Source organism: Wyeomyia smithii, chromosome 2, assembly GCF_029784165.1.
Source record: "Wyeomyia smithii strain HCP4-BCI-WySm-NY-G18 chromosome 2, ASM2978416v1, whole genome shotgun sequence".
NCBI classification, from domain to species: Eukaryota; Metazoa; Arthropoda; class Insecta; order Diptera; family Culicidae; genus Wyeomyia; species Wyeomyia smithii.
This window is the reverse complement of record NC_073695.1, coordinates 146,203,057-146,221,642: the sequence shown is the minus strand read 5'-3', so window position 1 is coordinate 146,221,642 and position 18,586 is coordinate 146,203,057. Positions and strand designations below refer to the sequence as shown.

General features: G+C 42.4%; 1 protein-coding gene across 1 annotated transcript in view; it reads left to right on the top strand.

Annotated features, from left to right (window-relative positions):
• LOC129720030 (JNK-interacting protein 3) overlaps positions 1-18,586 on the top strand; it is a 600,772-nt gene that overhangs the window by 318,115 nt on the left and 264,071 nt on the right. Inside the window, exon 6 of the mRNA XM_055671442.1 lies at positions 12,170-12,321. Coding sequence (XP_055527417.1) covers positions 12,170-12,321 — 152 coding nt within the window. The remainder of the gene's footprint in view (positions 1-12,169; positions 12,322-18,586) is intronic.

Sequence of the window (18,586 nt, the reverse complement as noted above, 5' to 3'; positions counted from 1 at the left end):
AAACAAGTACTCGATTCTGAAAATAATTTTCCAGAATCTTGTACAGCGACACCGGTACATGGATGCTCCTGAGCGCGAGAGCTATGGAGTCCCAACTGGCACGTGTCCTAACGCATTCTTCACGTCGAGCGTGACGATTGCGCAGTAGCGTATTCTCTTGCGCTGGGTTGCTACCTCCGCCGTCTTGATGACGGAAGAGATTGCATCCAGCGTGGACCTGCCCTTCCGGAAACCGAACTGGTTACTTGCCAGACCGTGTACACCCTCCGTGTACCTCACCAGTCTGTTGAGGGTGATCCTCTGTCCAGCAGGCAGATAGACCTATATGCCGATGGGTCCCCTGGCGGTTTCCCCGCCTTCGGCAATAAGACCAGTCTCTGCCGCTTCCGCCTGTCCGGAAAAAGACAGTCATCCAGGCACCTCTGAACAGCCCGGGGGCCGTTTTTATCGCCAGCCTGATCGTCAGGTTAGGGATACCATCCGGTCCCGGTGCCTTGCTCTCCTTTAGGGATTTGGCGATCACGATGAGTTCCTCATTCGTAACCATTGCCTCCTCCCCTGCCTCGACACGGCTATCGTCGCTCACGGATTGGATGCTCGGCAGTTTGGCCGACCATCCCTGGTCTATGTCTGAGATACTGGAACGTCGGACGTGAGACTCGACCGCCGGAGGCCAAGGACTTGGCTCGTGGTGCAGTAAGCGTCCCTCGATGATACGCTCCAGCATCGCTGGTGGTCGCTCTGCAGGCGCCAGCGCGCCTTTAGTTTTGGCCATTACGATCGTGTAGGCGTCACCCCACGGATTTGTATTGGCACTCGCCCATAGCCTATCGAAGCAGGCCCTCTTGCTGGCCTTTATCGCACTCTTCAGCATCGATCTTGCCGAACTGAATGCTGCGCGGCGCTCTGTCCTCTCTTCTTTGTTTCGTGCACGCTGCATCCTCCGTCTTGCACGAAGGCACGCACTGAGAAGGTCGGCTATCGCGTCCGTCCACCAGTAAACCGGTGGCTTCCCATTCCTAGGTTGGCGAGTCCTAGGCATGGTGGCGTCGCACGCCCGCGATAGCATAGCAACTAGTTGGTCAGCAGTCGGGCGGAGCCAACTGCCCCCCTCGCGCTCCCTTCTCATTGCCTCTTCGAATACCTCGGCATCAAAGTGCGATGTCTTCCACCCGTGAACGGTCGGAGTGTTTGCTCTACCCGTCGCTTGCCGCCTCTCGTTGTCTACACTATAACATACCGGCTGGTGGTCGCTATTAGTGTAGCCATCGTCTACTCTCCAGTTCTTGATCAGTCCTGGGCTGGAGAACGTCACGTCGATGTAATTTTGTTCCCAATGTTGGCCAGATTGGTTGAGCTTTGCCAAAGCCTTCAACAGGATTGTGAAGCGACTTCCCCACTCAACAGCCCAAGCGTTGAAGTCGCTCGCCATCACCAGCGGCGTTAGGCCCGTTAGCTCCATGGATAGGAGGTCGACCATCTGGGTGAATCTTTCGGTAGACCAACGTGGCGGAGCATATCAACTGCAGTAGAACACTCCGTTCACCTTAGCAACTACGTATCCTTCTTCTGAGGTTGAGATAACCTACTGAACCGGGAACTTGTTGTCGTACATATGGCCGCCATACTGGACCTATCCGCAACCCAGTTACCGTTTCCGGGAGGGATGCGGTAGGGGTCCGATATGATGGCGATGTCCGATAACGACTCAGTGGCTGCTTGGTGTAGCAGCTGCTGAGCCGCGAAGCAATGGTTCAGGTTCAGTTGCGTCACCCTTACGCCCGTGGTTTCGCAGCCGGCTCACCCGTCGGGCACCTGGGGCCTGCCATAAAGTGTTTGGTGTCCCGTTTCTCGGAACATATCATGCACTTGGAAGACTCCCCACCGTTTTTTGCTTTATGGCCTGCACCTCCACATCGCCTGCACAGCTGGCTCCTATCGGGCCCCTTGCAGGTCCAGGACTTATGTCCGCCCTCGAAGCACCGGAAGCAAATGTCTGGCTGCTGTAGTATGCCCAGAGGACATACAGACCCGCCGACCTTCAACTTGCCCTCTTTCAGGGCCAAGTTAGCGTCCGCCGACGGTAGTCGGAAGGTAGCTATCTGGGTCCCCGCCGGACCTTTGCGGAGGCGGATTGACTCCTTAGCCACCTCCACCCCGCGCTTCGCTCTGAGGGCTTGTGCAATGACGCACCCCTCAGTGATTTCGTACAGGTTTTAAGCTGGAGAGTCACTTCTGAGGTGAGTGCCCGCACTTGCACCTCCTTCCCTAAGACCTTTTCAGCCACCGTTTTGTAGGTAGCCCCCTTGTTCTTGGCGTCTTTCTGGAACTCAAGTATCATCTCGCCAGTGCGAGATCGGCGGATACTCCGCACATCCGCCCCAGATCCTTGAGCTGGGTTCCCCCTCATCTTCTTCAAGACTTCTTAGTACTTCGACCCATCCGAGTATTGAGTATGAGGGCATCACCCCTGCTCTGCGCCTTTTTGACCTTTTTGGTCCTCTGGCCGCTCCGTCATCTTGTCGCGTCGCACCTTCCCGACGTTTCCTACCCTCTACGGTAGTCCAAGTGTTGCCCGTAGCCTCCACCTGTGCCTTTTCCGCGGTGGACCTTGAACCGGTTGGCGTGTTCTCCCGTGGGAGTAGCACGACCAATCGTTTCTTGGTGTTCCCGAGGGCCATTTGCCCCGGGGACTGCCTCGTTCGCTCAGCGATCTGCCCCGGGGAGCAGACCGACGCGAACGAGGGGGCGTCTGTCTGCACCTCTTTAGATGCAGTCGCCCTCCCGGTCCTGGCCGCTTTCTCGGCCGTCTTCACCCGAGCTACGAGTTTTTCGTGCCCCTTTCTGGCTTCATCAATGGTGCTCAGGTCGCCAGCGATGTTTCGCCTGTTCGCCGCGAGCTCGATTATGGCATCGAGTTGTTCAGACAGCGCCGCCACTCCTGGCCGCGTGTTCATACACCTTTCGACGGCCTTGACTAGCAAGGGACCGTCTTCCGAGATGTCTGGTGTGGACACCGACGGATTCGCAGTTTTTCCACCTCCAGATTTCGCCGCATCCGTCTCTGCCTTCTTCTGCGGAGACCGCTGGATGCCATCTCGTGTGAAGGGATTTGGTAACCCCTCCGCACCCGTCTCTTTTTGTTTTTGTGAGCTCATTGTAGTTGAAGGGGTCCCCCTTCCAGCCGCTATCCTTGTCCATGGTGGAGTAGTCGCCTATGTGGTCCCATGGTGGTCTATGCCGAAGCAGTGAGGTCATGGCTAGGGTAAGCAGTCAGCGCCTTATGGGCAACTATGACTCCACCGACTGGCGCAAGTCAAGAACAACCATCTGATCCTACTCCTGCCTGATTCCCACCAGGCAATAGACTCGGAACGTACTGGAAGGCCTGCCAGGTTTTATGGGACGGAGACCCCTGCACCGGGTACCACCTCGCCATTTCAAGCCGTTATCACACGACTTTACTAAGGGAGCTCGATGCAGGTGCCAACCCGAGGACGCGGTACCATTACGAAATCCAGCTCATATCCGTTCACTACGCTGCCAGTTGCCATAATCGGGACCTTACTGGCATCAGTCCCGATGGGCCTCTTTCGGATGGAATGGATTATTTGTGCCTCCACCAAAGAGACCTAATCTGCAACTCGCTCAATCGCACACTTGATTTAGTTTTTTGTACGCCCAATTGTGAAGCCGTTGTTCATAACTGCTCCGTTCGGCTTCTACCCGTTGACTCACATCATCCCCCGCTCGAGATAATTCTTCCAATACAAGCAGTATGTGAAGAATCAGTTGAAAGTCGAAATGAGCGGCCTTTGAACTTCCGTAAAATAGATTTTGCGGCTCTTTCACAATATTTGACCACCATTGACTGGAATGCGATTTTACCGAATGATGTTGATGAAATGGCGGAATCGTTTTGCTCTATATTGAACAATTGGCTGACTGCGAATGTTCCGCGAATCCGTCCCTCGAGATCACCCGCCTGGGGCACTTACCGTTTAAGTGAATTAAAACGTGCGCGCAATACGTCAACGGAATTTACGACGTTTCAGAAATCCTGGCAATCATAAGAAGTTTCAATTGGCTAGTAAAGCATATTGACTTATGTATTCCTGTCTATACAAATCATACGTGCTAAGAGTACAGATAAGCTTAAAGAGAAATCCACGTGATTTTTGGCGTTTTATTGATTCCAAGCGAAAATGTCCTGTGATACCAAAGAATGTCTATTTCAATGAGACTACATCAGCTGATGTTACGCATTCTTGCCAGTTGTTTGCTGAGCATTTTGCATCAGTATTCTCAAAGAATCCTGCTTCAAGAACGGAGATAAGTGACGCCATCCGCGATGTTTCCGTTGATTCCGAGTCTGCCAGCTGTTGTGATATGCCGGTGCATTGCCACTTTCGCGCTACCATTGAGTATTATCTTCAACCGTTCGTTCCAGCAGTTGAAATTCCCTCGCATCTGGAAGCAGTCTTTTATGTCTCCTGTTTTTAAACGTGGTGATCGTTACAATGTGATTAATTATCGAGGGATCACGAGCCTACTCGCAGTCTCAAAACTGTTGGAAATTATAGTGCGTGAAACTATGCTCGATGTCACGAAAAGCTATATCTCAATTGACCAACACGGCTTTATGCCTGGTAGATCGGTTACAACGAAGTTGATGAAATTTACGTCAGAATGTATAATGAATATGTAGAAAAAAACGCAAGTCGACGCTATATATACAGATTTAAAGGCAGCTTTCGACAGAATTAACCATCAAATACTGCCTAACAAGTTGTCTCGGCTTGGGATTTCTACTCAATTGGTGTCCTGTGGCTAGAGACTTTTCTGACCCGCATTGTTGGAAGGCACTGTAGTGTGCAATTGTACGACCGACTGCGGAGCTTACCATGGAGAAACCCCGACAACTTGCCACCATACCCTGATAGATGCCGACTACTGGGCTTGGGCACTCAGGAACGCCGAAGAAAAATACAACAATGTTTGTTCATCGTTAAGCTACTAAATAAAGAATCAGATGCCCCGGCACTGCTCCAAATGGTAAATTTTCGTGTCCCGAACAGAAATCTCCGAAACGCAACATTGTTGCAACCTTTTTTTCACCGCACTTTGTTCGGAAAAAATGAACCATTCACAGCGAGTGTTCGTGGCTTTACCGCTGTTGAAGACCACCTCCAGTTTGGCGAACCAACCCGATATTTTATAAGTAGACTCAAAACTGTGATTAGTTAGTAAATTTATTCATTAAGACTATTTATTGTCAGATGGATTATTCAAATACGAATACAAATACAAATGTTAGACGGAAATCGGCCATTTTTGGCTGTTTTCCAGAAACCAGAAGTTGCCATCCTACAATTCATAATGGTGTCTGAGGTCAATTTTTAGTTTCTTGCAACTGGCTCCGGGGATACACAAATTGGGTGGTATTTGGTCACTTTCTGTCATCTGGGCGTCATTCTGGTTCCGAAAACATGCATATTGAATGGTATTTGGTCATTTCCGGCTGTTTGTCAGATACTGGAGGTCAAAATCTTAGAATTCAATTCTTCTTGCAATTCAAAATGTTGTCTGAAGTTGATTTGTGGCTCCAGTGCATCATTACGATTCCGGAAATACCCATATTGGGTGGTATTTGGTCGTTTGCCGCTGTTTTTCCGAAACCGGAAGTCCATTTTGGATTTCATAATGGCATTTGGAGATAATTCCTGGATTTCGAACGTCATACTGGCTAAAGAAACACGCATATTGGGTGGTATTTGGTCATTTTCAGCTATTTTTCAAAAAACCGGAAGTCGCCATATTAGAATTCAAAATGGTATCTGTTGTCGATTTTAGCTCCTGTGTAGCATTCTTAATCCGGATATTATTATATTGGGTGAAAACCGGTCATTTTGGCTGTTTTCCAGAAGCCGGAAGTTGCCAAAATGTTGCCTGAGGTCGATTATGGAACATAATTGTTACCACTAAAAACATTCACCTGCCAAATATGATTCCATTTAGTTGATTAGTTCGTGAGATGTGCAGACATTTGTGCAGAAGCATGTGCTTCCAGAAGAGGAAGGGGTGTCGAACCATTATGCACATATTTGTTACCTCTAAAAACATTCACCTGTCAAATTTGGTTCCATTTACTCGGTTATTTCTCGAGATGTGCAGAAATTTGTGTTTCATTTGTAAAGGGAGGGACGTCCAACTATTATGGACATATTTGTTATCCCTTAAAACATCCACTTGCCAAATTCGGTTTCATTTGCTTGGTTTGTTCTTGAGTTGTTCAGTAATTTACGTTTCATTTGTATGGGACCCCTCCTTTCCAGAAGAGAGAGGGGTCTCAAACTATCATAGGAACCTTTACCGCCACCAAAAACCCCTACATACAAATTTTCACGTCGATCGGTTCGGTAGTTTTCGAGCCTATATGGATCAGACAGGCAAACAGACAGACAGACCGGACTGCATTTTTATATGTATGGACATCAATATTTTAGAACCTAAAGAGTGAATATACATTTGTGGGATTGAAGCGTTCATGTAAATCTATTTTCACAAGTTTGAATGAGAAATGCTGGGTCTGACCGTTAGGTGGATTAATTTGGGATCTACGAGTTTTTATAAAATTTGTCTGAATTTCACGCTTTATTGTAATAATTTTATGAGTTCACTCGAATTAATTTCTTATAAATTTTTTCTCGATAGAAATTGAATAACGTTTTTTCTGTAATAGTTTTGTGATTCGAAACATTAAAATCACCAAAGAATCACAAAACTATTACAAAAAACCCAAATTATTCCACCTAGTGGTGAGACCCAGCATTTCTCATTCGAACTTATTATTTGTTCAAATAGAAATACGCAACACTCCCATGTAAAAAAATACACCTTGAAAATTTCTGCTGGATTTATTTTCTACTTTAAATAACAAATTTCTGGTAGCCAACAGCACAACTATAACGAACATTCATAACCTAACATTCACACACATATGAGCATACATTAACACTTACACATGCTAATACCATGACATAAATAAGTTTCAAATACATCACGCGAAAAATCCACTGCCGACTTATTCTATTGCTCACCCCTAACTACACACACTGCTGCGCGGGCGTTGTTTATGCTACTGAAAGGAATGTCTCATCACACACAGGAGAGTCAGCTGACGCTGATAACTCTTATAGACCTGTGTGATCGAGACCAAAGCCAGTCTGAGTCATGCCTGCGAGTGCAACACAACAACGGAAGGTGCTCCGTAGGGCTAAATTTTTTCGAATTAATTTCTATCTTCAACAACGGCTTTTACCCGTTAACATTCAAGTTCATCAAAGGCAGACAGTGTCTGCAGCCGGGAAAGCAAAAAATAAGCGAACTGAAAATATGATACAGATTTGGAAAAACACACCGCATCCAGACGGGGCTTGAACCCGCAGTCTCCCTGATTACCTGGTTGCCGGAATACTCCCTAAAATGGCCAAATTCTGCCTAATCTGGTTATAGTACAACATCAAATTTGAAAAATTTTGAGGCCACATATTTTGATTGTTGCTATAGTTTTAAACAGTTTCCGAGCTACTTTTCTTTCCACAGCTTTTCAACCACATGCTTAAACATTATGATGGTTTTAAAGACAAGTTTATTTGGGTTAGTAACGAAAGGCTGAAACTCAAAAGGCTGAAACCCGAAAGGCTGAAACTCGAATGGCTGAAAAGTATGTTTCATAACGAAAGGCTAAATGCACAAAAGGCTGAAACCACAAAAGGCTGAATAAACGAAAGGCTGAATAAACGAAAGGCTGAATAAACGAAAGGCTGAAACATGAAAGGCTGAAACTTTTGTAACTTGAATCATAATCGTTGAAAAATTCGGACACATGGATAACAAACCTTTATAAGGTGACAGAGTTCAATGTTTGAGTATCAACTGGTTTGTGCAGTGCACACTTGACTCTTGTACACGTTTCCTAGATGATTCAGGGCGAGACGTTCGGCCGTCATGTAAATCTATTTTCACAAGTTTGAATGAGAAATGCTGGGTCTGACCGTTAGGTGGATTAATTTGGGATCTACGAGTTTTTATAAAATTTGTCTGATTTGTGTGCGCCGGCGACCCGCCGTCGGAAACGCCGGCCACTGCGGGGGGGGGGGCAGCTCCTCTCACCTCTGTATAGGTTCGTTCGTTTTCCTAGGTCTACTGACTCGTAGGGGTGATCCCCTAGTTTAGTCCGAACGAGCGATAGCGAGTAAGGACAGCATACATCTCGGACAATCGAGTCGGCCGTAGGCCGCGAGTGTTTTTTTAGAAATGAACTTTGTGAATTTCAGCCTTATGATTTTTCAGATTTTCGTGATTCAGCCTTTCGTGTTTTCAGCCTTATGTAGCTTTCAGCCTTTCGTGATTTCAGCCTTTCGGATTTCAGCCTTTTGTGTTTCAGCCTTTTGAGTTTCAGCCTTTCGTAGTAGACCCGGTACATTGAATCCAACTATGATCAGATTGGTTGTGTAGTTTCTGTGGTACCTAATTAAGTTTTGTGATTTTTACAATTTGATACATAACGGACAAAGTTAAAGTCCGATAACAGTGTAATTAAATAGGATTTTATTGCGCAACTAGATTTTTTATTTGAGACAAATTCAGTGAAAAAACGTTCCAACCATTCTGAAAAAGTTGAGTGAGCTTAAGCAGTCTTTGAGATATGTTTCGTTTCCAAAACGTGATTTCCTTCTTTTATACATATCTTTTAGACATAATTTTGGACCACACGTTTAATCATTAGTTAAGGATTTTCAAGACAGGCCGTTCATTTGGCACTAGTTTTGTTTAAATTGATTGTTTAGTTTCTAAGATAATGAAATTTCGTGATTTTCACATTTTGATACACGGTGCCTGAACTAAAAATCCGATTACAATGAAGTTCAATAGGGTTTTATGAGGCCACTAGAGGTTTCATTTTAAACTGATTTCGTGAAAACCATTCAAGCCATTTCTGAGAAAAGCAAGTGAGTTTAAGCAGTCTTTGGTATATACTTTGCTTTTATAACGTGATTTGACATTTTCATAAATAACGGACAAAGTTACAAACCGATTACAATGAAATTTAATAGCAACCTTTGGGACAACTAGGCTTTTCATTCGAGACTAATTTTGTGGAAATCGGTCCAGCCATCTCTGAGAAAAGTGAGTGAGCTTAAACAGCCTCTGGAAAACATTTCTTTACATAACTTTTGAACCATATGTTTAATCTTTATTAAATTTATATGTTAAGAGTTATGAAGATAGCCCGTTCATTTGACATCATTTTTGTTGAAATCGGTTGTGTAGTTTCTGAGATATTGATGTTTCGTGTTTTTTACATTTTGATACATAACCTCTAAACCAAAAATCCGACTACAATGAAATTCAATAGCAACCTATGGGGTAACTACACCTTTTATTTGCAATTAATTTCACGAAAATCGGTCCAGCCATCTCTGAGAAAAGTGAGTGAGAAAAAAAAGTTGCACATACACACAAACACGCACACACACATATACACATACATACATACATACAGAAAATGCTCAGCTCGTCAAACTAAGTCGAGTGATATACGACATTCGGCCCTCTGGAGCACTTTTATACCTTTAGTTTTTTCAGTGATTGCTATACCTTTTTAGGAGAAAGGCAAAACGTGAAATTCAAACAAATTCATCAAAAACTCGTAAATTTCCAAAAAAATTCAAGAGATAAAAATTGTGTTTCTTTTACGAAGTTATATAATATTTTCTGATCTAAAAAATTGTCGAAAACTTCAGGGCTCCAGCGGGTAAGGATAAAAGTTGGTGTCGAAGCGCCGCACAGTTTGTTGAGTGTATGGTATGACGGGACATAAACCAAAACTACAAAACAAAAATCAAATCCCATACAAATGAAATATTGTGTCGACTTATCACATTGATGTAATACGGAAAATTGTTTATCAACTTTAGAGCTACAATTTGCATAAAAGTCTCATAAGATTCGCTGAATCGCAAAAGTGTCCCAAAAGCCAATTTTTAGATATAATACCAAAAACCGTTTGTTATTCTGCAGAAGTTGCCCATAGTAATGAAAACTGCGGTTTATATATAGTATTCAATTTTATAAAATTACTAAAATGACTCAAATGTAATTAGGCCGTTACAAATTTTATTTTCATTTTATGTCACCCCCCCCCCCCCCCCTTCGAAAATCTGGAATATTGGAAGGGGAAGAAAAAAAAGCTCAAACCGTTTTGTTCATTTTATTGGTTTTCCGACAGCATAAATGCTTTATTTAGCAACAAACAAGTCCAGTGACAGCGAGAGTGTCGTCAAAAGGCAAGCGATAAGCGATATAATAATAATTAAGTGTTATTTTTCAACACTTATTTGAGTGCAAGTTACAAACGTCATAACTTGCACACAAACTTTGATCAAAGATATTTCTATTTTTTTTCGTCTCGGTGTTATTTATTTTTTGCCACCCCCTTTGCTAACTTTGATAACCTTGGACATAAAAAGAATTCGAAATTTGTATCAGCCTAAGTTGAACAAATCGTGTAAAAAAATGGGTTCAATGATGGCAATTTCGGACACGGGTTTCTTTAAAACACGTTTTATTATGTCAAAGCCGACGTTTCAAGGATATATTTCCTCGTCCTCAGGGCAACTACGATTAACAGTTTACAATTTACATAAATTAGTCACACGAATTAAGTTATTACATACACAACTTACAAACAAAACAAACAAGTTCTCGTCAAAATATGGTGCATTGGTGTAATATTGCTTTAGGTTAACTGCACTACACTATGGATAAAAATATACAAAATATTAATTGGTTTGTGACTTTTGAAAATTTAAAAAACGCAAACGGATGAGCAAACACATCACACACGATTAAAGCCGTCGGGAAATATTGCGTCAAAACGGAGAGAAATAATGTTGCAAGACAGAGATAGAGAGTGCTAGAGACTGTAGTAGTCTGCTTCAACATGTGAAAGATCGTAGCGTGCCGGAGTAGGTGATGCTTAAGTTGTTCGTGTCCGTTCTATAATTTATTGCGGATCTGTCACATGCGATGTAACACATTTCTAACACCTGTAATGCTTGAATCCTGTCATCCGAAGTCAAAATTCTAGTGTTGGCTATATTGAAACTGTGATTCTCTTCTATCACATGCTTCATCAACGCCGTCTTTTTAAACTCATCTTCTCAGTGCTAGAATCTCTATACTGTTCGTAGCGTTTCATGAGAGAGCGGTGCGCGGCAAGACGGTTCTTTAGTTGCTGTGTAGTCATACCAACGTATGAGCTATCGCAGTCTGCACACGGGATACGGTATATAACGTTTCTTTTTGAAAGATGCGAAGAAGAGTCTTTGAGTTTCGTGAAAAGTAGTCTGTTGGTTTTGACGCATTTGAAACTCAGACTGATATTTTCATGATTCTTTTTGATGCTGCGTGCAAGTGCGGGTGTGAGGCCGTCAACATGGTGCAAAGATCGATATACTTTTGGTTCCGAGTTTACTTCCTCAACAACGTTATTCGTGCTTTGGTTGATAAATCTGTTGATTAACCGATTTATCAGTGAGCTCGGAGAGTTGTTGGTAAGCAAGTGCTCGCGTACTATCTGCTTATTTTAATCGCAGTTGCCCTGAGGACGAGGAAATATATCCTTGAAACGTCGGCTTTGACATAATAAAACGTGTTTTAAAGAAACCCGTGACCGAAATTGCCATCATTGAACCCATTAACTATTTATTGGTCAAACACCGCTTAACGTGTAAAAAAGGTCGTGTCGTTTTGATAAAATTATCCGCCACGTGAAAAGAAAATCGTGTATAATAAAATCACGTAATAAACAATCGCGTAAAAAAAGAATTCAGTGTATAGAAAACCAAAAACGTAGTCCCACGTAAAAAATCGCGGTAATTTCGAATTCCGCGTGAAAACGTAAACTCCGAAACCTGCGTGTAAAAGATACGCAAAAGGAGTGTAAAAAGACCTCAGTGCAATGGTTCCTTTCTTCAAAATCAAATTGCATCTTTATTGTTTGAAATTTGTTGTTTCGTGTATGAATCCAAATTAAAAAACTTGCGTGGTAATAAATTGTATACATCACAAAATTATTTCTTTGGTTTTCATATTATTGCAGGTGAAATGTTGGAAAATCCAGGAGAACCTCCAGATTGTGTTGGAAAAGTAACCTTTATAAAATGTGCGAGATATTCAGATACAGATGTTTCGACCCGTGAGACGAATTCTCTGCCGTTTCTAAATAATGTTTCGCAGAACAGGAACAAACAGGTATAACAATTTTTAACGCTTGTCATTGATACTCATTTTACTATGTGTTTTGTATTCTATTAATAACAACGTGGTGAAATGTTTCATAAGATATTTACATATGTTGCAAAAAAGTATATTCAGTTCTTAGCTTTTATTTTGACAAAAGTACATTATATTAAGCGGGAGACCCTCTTGAGTATGAAAACATTTTCGAGTGTGTTTCAAGTGGAAAGGAAGACCAAAGTTGTGCACGCCGTTCGATTTGATGCTATTTTGTTCCTATTTATTATCGATTTTTTCATGTCCAAACTCACTTTTCAAGAGATATAAAAGATCATTTCTCTGTGTCGCTTTTCTCAGGTCGAAAAAAAAAATCTGACATTTTCTAATATTTATCACTGTAAAGTTAGCTCTCGCGTTATAAAATAATGAAATATAGTAAAGGGCTCTGCGAGCCCCCTACCGGGATCTTGTGATAAGGATCGTGATAAGAAAACACGCACAAGATTTCCGTACGTATGGTCAGAAGGACCACACGAAATCACTCTTAGATAAAAGATTAACCTTATTTTGTCTCCAGCTTGCTTATATATTACCCTATAGGTAACTCAGAGTGAGAGGTTTTCCCCTCTGGTCTCTGAGCTACCGTTTATCTAGCTATACTTTTCTGGCCTACGCTTTCTCTCGGCCCATATAATTTTTCGAACTTATATTCGAAAGCGTTAGTTATTTTTATTGAGCGTGGTAAACTTGCGCTCTGTAACACGCGCGCTAACTCGAGCGCTAAAAACCACGCGAGAGCATGAGCGACGCTAGGCGACGCTATCGTTTGTCGAGTTTCGTTTGTTTACCACCGAGTTATGCAATGACTCGGTGGTTTTGGTTATTGCGGAATGCAAAACGTTGGCATAGCAGAACCGTTCGCGGTCTTTCTTCAAGATCTCTCGTGTTTTCTTAACAAATGAACTTGTCTTAGGGAGCAAGGGCAGACGGCCATGTCTCGGTTTTGCATTCCACCTGTTTTTATTAAATTTAGCAGAAGGCTTTCATTTTTCTTGGCTAAGCTAAAAATGTACCTTTAGGACTAATATTTCGTGACGGAACAATGGGCTCTTTCGCAGGATGTGACGTCACAATATATCACAACGTAGGGTACATAGCGGCTAGAAATAAAGAAGCGGTATCTTTCCATCGAGATGCGAAGCGGTTCAAATCTTCAATAAACGTTACTCCTAGTTGGTTTAATTTAAATCCTGTGGGGTGCTTAATAAAAACAAAGCCGAAAACCCCTATTCTGTAACCCCTATATGTTGCAAGTCGCCGTGTTATATGGTTGTTTCACTTTAAGGAGTTGGTCACTATTGAACATTACTTGCCTTTTGAGAAAAAACTCTCCCAGGTTCCTGGTTTCCGAACTATGGTGGACCAGGGAAGTATTGACCTCCAGGGTATCCACCAGAACGGACCTTGTCACGCATAGGAATGATCTAGTCAAAAGTACGTTATCGAGTGTCTTTATTTGGATAATTTCTGGCCTTATATGCTAATTGTACAATGTTTGCCTAACCTATCTTAGTGGTAGAAAGAAAGAGAAGGCTGGAGAGCCGGGTTCGATTATTCAAGGCTAAATAATTTGGATGGCACTGGCCCTGTTCGATATTTGTAATTTGAATCCCTTTTGCCTCGCAGGCTTGCACTAACGGGCGATGCCTGCGCGGCGGGATATAGAATGAGAGCGAATTGAAGGGTAACGACAATGCTGTTGCATCGTCATCTGTTTACAATAAATATTACTGTTGGGTATCAATGTATGAACGCGGATGGCTTGTTATGATTTTGTATTTTGTTTTAGGCCAGTGGCTCTCTATTCATGACATGAACATTTGGCGTGACCAGGATAGGTTTTCGGCTTTTGGATTGAGTGTGATTTAGAGTAGATAATACTCGTTGCTGTGATACCGCATTTGCGATTCCCGCTAAATTGATACTGAATAGAACAATTACGAGCTCCGGCATTTTACGCGCAATCTTCTGCGAACATAAGGAACATGCGTTCCTCGGACGGATTTTTACCCAGATGAAGCACATCGAGGCAGGAATCTCGAAGGCTGCTGCTGCAATTCTTGTATCAACAGTTCGACGCTCAACTGCAAACATTGTTTTCGAAAAAAAAAATGGCTTAAATCATGCTGAAACTATCCTAGAATCAAAATCTACATCGCCTAAGTACTGATCTAAACTCAAAATCCATTTAAATCAAGTTTTACCGAACAACTTTTATACTTCAAAATAACATTTTTCGTTTATTTTGGCGATGCAAGTTTTTTTTAATTTCGAGGCTTTGTAAACTAGTAGAAGTTACAAATGATCGATATCGTGTTTCAAACTTGAAGTATAGAGGTCGCTGCATCAAGTTTCGACCGTTTTAGCGTCTCTATAGCACGTGTTTACTCACAATTTCCTTTTGTTCAGTAGATTAGCCATTCTCGTTGAATACGTTCTTTGTTTGAGTTTTTCTATGCTTTTTAACTGTGAGGTAGATACTGGATGTCAAGCAATTGCATTCAGTATCCATCGGAGAAGTGAAGAAGGAATTCTTCCCTTCGGATTTCTTCCGGGTAACATTCACCGGATCCGCACTGCCGAGCTACATCTCTTTGGACAGGGTTCGTCTGCCTGTACGCCTGTTTATACCGCGGGTCATGCATTGCCAAAACTGCAATTAATTAGGTCATACAGACACCTATTGCTGCTACAAGGTACGCTGCAGCAAGTGCAGAGGCAATCATGCTGAGTTCGCTTGCAGTGAGGGTACTAAAAAGTGTCTTTACTGTGAGGGAACTCGGCATGACCTTTCGGCGTGTCCCGCGTACAAACAGCGCGAGGAAAAAATTAAGCGTTCCCTTAAGGAACCCACTGCTTCCTGGGGCACCAAAAACCCCGCGTGCACCCATTCCATTTCTCGATCAGAAGATAAAAGCAAAAAAGGTTCATAAAATTTTCTGATATTGTGGACTGGATGACAAAAACATTCAACAAACCAGATCCCCTACGAAATATTCTTCTTTCCCTTCTTCCTAGAGTGAAAACCTTTTTGAAGCAACTAGCAGTAACTTGGCCCCTCATTTCAGCTATCATATCTTTCGATGACTAATATGGCGAAAGAGGTTAGGAATTTTATCACTGTATTACAGTGGAATTGCAGATACTTCTGCATCCCCAAATTCGATCTATTTTCTCATTTGATAAATACATACAATTGTGACGCATTTGAGCTCTGTGAAACTTTTCTCAATTCAAACGATCGACTCAATTTCCACGGTTTTAACATAATTCGCCGAGATCGAGACTCACATGGTGGAGGGGTACTTTTAAAGATCACAAAGTGCTATTCTTTTTTCAGAATCGACTTCCCCTCGATCTCGAATATTGAAGTCGTTGCCATTCAAACGAATATGAATGGAAAAGACCTATGCCTTGTTTCGTTATATATACCTCCATCCGCGCGGATTGAACAGAGGCATCTCGCCGATATAGCAGAGTTGCTTCCCGAGCCTTTTTTGGTATTGGGAGATTTTAATTCTCACTGTTCGCTATGGGGGTCGCTGTACGACGACAAACGATCTTCTTTAATCTGTAACTTAATCGACGACTTCAATATGACACTTTTGAATACTGGGAAAGCGACACGTGTACCTAATCCTCCAGCACGTGAAAGCGTACTTGACCTATCCCTTTGCTCGACATCACTAGCGTTAGATTGCCAGTGGAAAGTAATCAACGATCTCCACGGTAGTGATCACCTACCAATCGTTATCTCAATTGCTAACGGGTCAACATCAATGGATCCAATCAATATCGTGTATGACCTCACACGTAACATTGATTGGAAGTCTTATGAGACCATAATATCGCAAAGAGTCGAGTCCCACGTGGAACTTCCTCCGGAGGAAGAATATGCGTTCCTTTCTGGCTTGATCATCGACGCCGCGACTCAAGCTCAGACGAAACCGATACCCGGGGTAACGATTAGACGGCGCCCTCCCTCCAAGTGGTGGAACAAGGAGTGCTCAGACATGTACGCGCGAAGGTCCTCGGTGTATTTGGCCTTCCGAGAACAAGGCACTATCGATTTGCTACGAAAGTACGATGTATTGGATAAACAGATGAAGAGCTTGATAAAAGCAAAAAAAAACGCGGATACTGGCGGCGGTTTGTAAACTCGTTTTCGAGGGAAACAGCGATGAGCTCTTTGGGACACCGCCAGACGCATGCGGAATCGTAACGTTTCGAATGAGTCCGAGGAGTATTCAGATCGCTGGATACTCGATTTCGCCAAAAATGTCTGTCCGGACTCTGTCCCCGAACAGAAGACCTTTCGCGACGCGTTTTTAGTAGCTACGGAAGAGCTTCCATTTTTGATGTTGGAATTTTCAATGGCTCTCCTCTCGTTCAACAATAAAGCTCCAGGGTTGGTTAAACACGCCATTCTTTCGTATAGGGCTTGTAGACAGTAATCACTGCGTTTGTGGCGATGGCTACCATGATATCGAGCATGTTGTTTGGTCGTGTGCCGAATTCTGTGGTGTTAGGTCCGAGCTTATAGAATTCCTTCGGGCCCGAGGAAAACAACCGAACGTACCCGTTAGAGACATTCTGGGAAGCGGTGATCTCCAGTACATGACACAGCTATACGGGTTTATAAAAAATGCTGGCATTAAAATTTGAATCTTTTTACCTTTCTCCTAGAAACGTATAGCAATCACTTGCAAAACCGAAAGTATAAAAGTGCTCCAAAGGGCCGATCACTCATGCCATATCACTCATTTTCTGTATGTGTGTGTATGTGTGTGTGTGTGTGTATGTGCAGATTTTTATTCTCACTCTTTTTTCTCAGAGATGGCTGACCGATTTTCATGAAATTAATTGCAAATGAAAGGTCTTGTTGTCCTATAAGATCCTATTAAATTTCATTGTAATCGGATTTTTAGTTGAGAGGTTATGTATCAAAATCATGAAACATCATTATCTCAAAAACCACACAACCGATTTGAACAGAATTTTTCCAGATGAACGGGCTACCTGAAATATCCTTAACTTTTGAATTTTATAAAGATTGGACTTATGGTTCAAAGGTTATGCAAAGAAACGTGTTCTGGAGATTGTTCAATCTCACTCATGTTTCTCAGAGATCGGACTGTAACTTCGTCTGTAAAGTACCGAAATGTGAAAATCACGAAACTTCATTATCTCAGTAACTACACCACCGATTTGATCAATATTATTATTAGATGAGCGGGCTAGTTAAGGGTTAACTAATGAATTATGATTGAACACGTGGTTTCAAAGTTTGGCTGCTCTATACGTTCCCATTTCATTTCATTATAATCGAACTTAAGCAACCGTTATGTATTAAATTGTTAATAAAACAACGAAAGTCTATTATCTCATTACATGACTTATTTGAACATAACTAGTGTCATACGAACGAGCCATCTCTCAAACTTACAAATAACAAACTTCATAACAATTTGATATGTGGCTCAAAAGTTATGGAAAGGAAAGAAATTCAAAGACTATTGAAAACTATACCTACTTTGATCGATATATGTGGCCTCAACATAAATTAAATGTGGTATCGTACTATTTGAACGTTCCTAATTCATTGATTCCTTGCGATGTGTTTAAAGTCTGCAAATGCACGACGAATCGGCCATAGGATATGATCAAAGTCAAATAACAAATTGTTTGAAATGATTGGTTTTATAGAAATGACAACATCCTCGACTTTTGGCTTTTGTACATCACACCTTAATTCTGAATATATTCATATTGGGTGGTATTCGGTCATTTCCGCAGATTTTCTGGCATCAATCTGACACCGGAAATACTCATATTGGGAGGTATTTAGGTATATTGGTTGTTTTCCAGAAACTTAAAGTGGTCGTCCTTAAAATTCAAAATGGTGTCAAGGGTCAATGTTTGGTTTCCATGCATCATCTCGATTACGGAAATATCCATATTGAGTATTTTTTGGTCATTTTCGACTGTTTCCTAGAAGTTGCCATTTAGCAATTCAAAATGGTGCCTGAGGTCAATTGTTAGCTCATTGCATCATTCTGGTTCCAGAGATACTCATATTTTATGGTATTTAGTTATTTTAGGCTGTTTTTCACAAACCGGGAGTCGCCATCTTGAATTTCAAAATGGTATTTAAGATAATTTCTGGCCTCTGAGCGTCATTCTGGTTGAAGAAACACTTATATTGTGTGTAATTCGATCA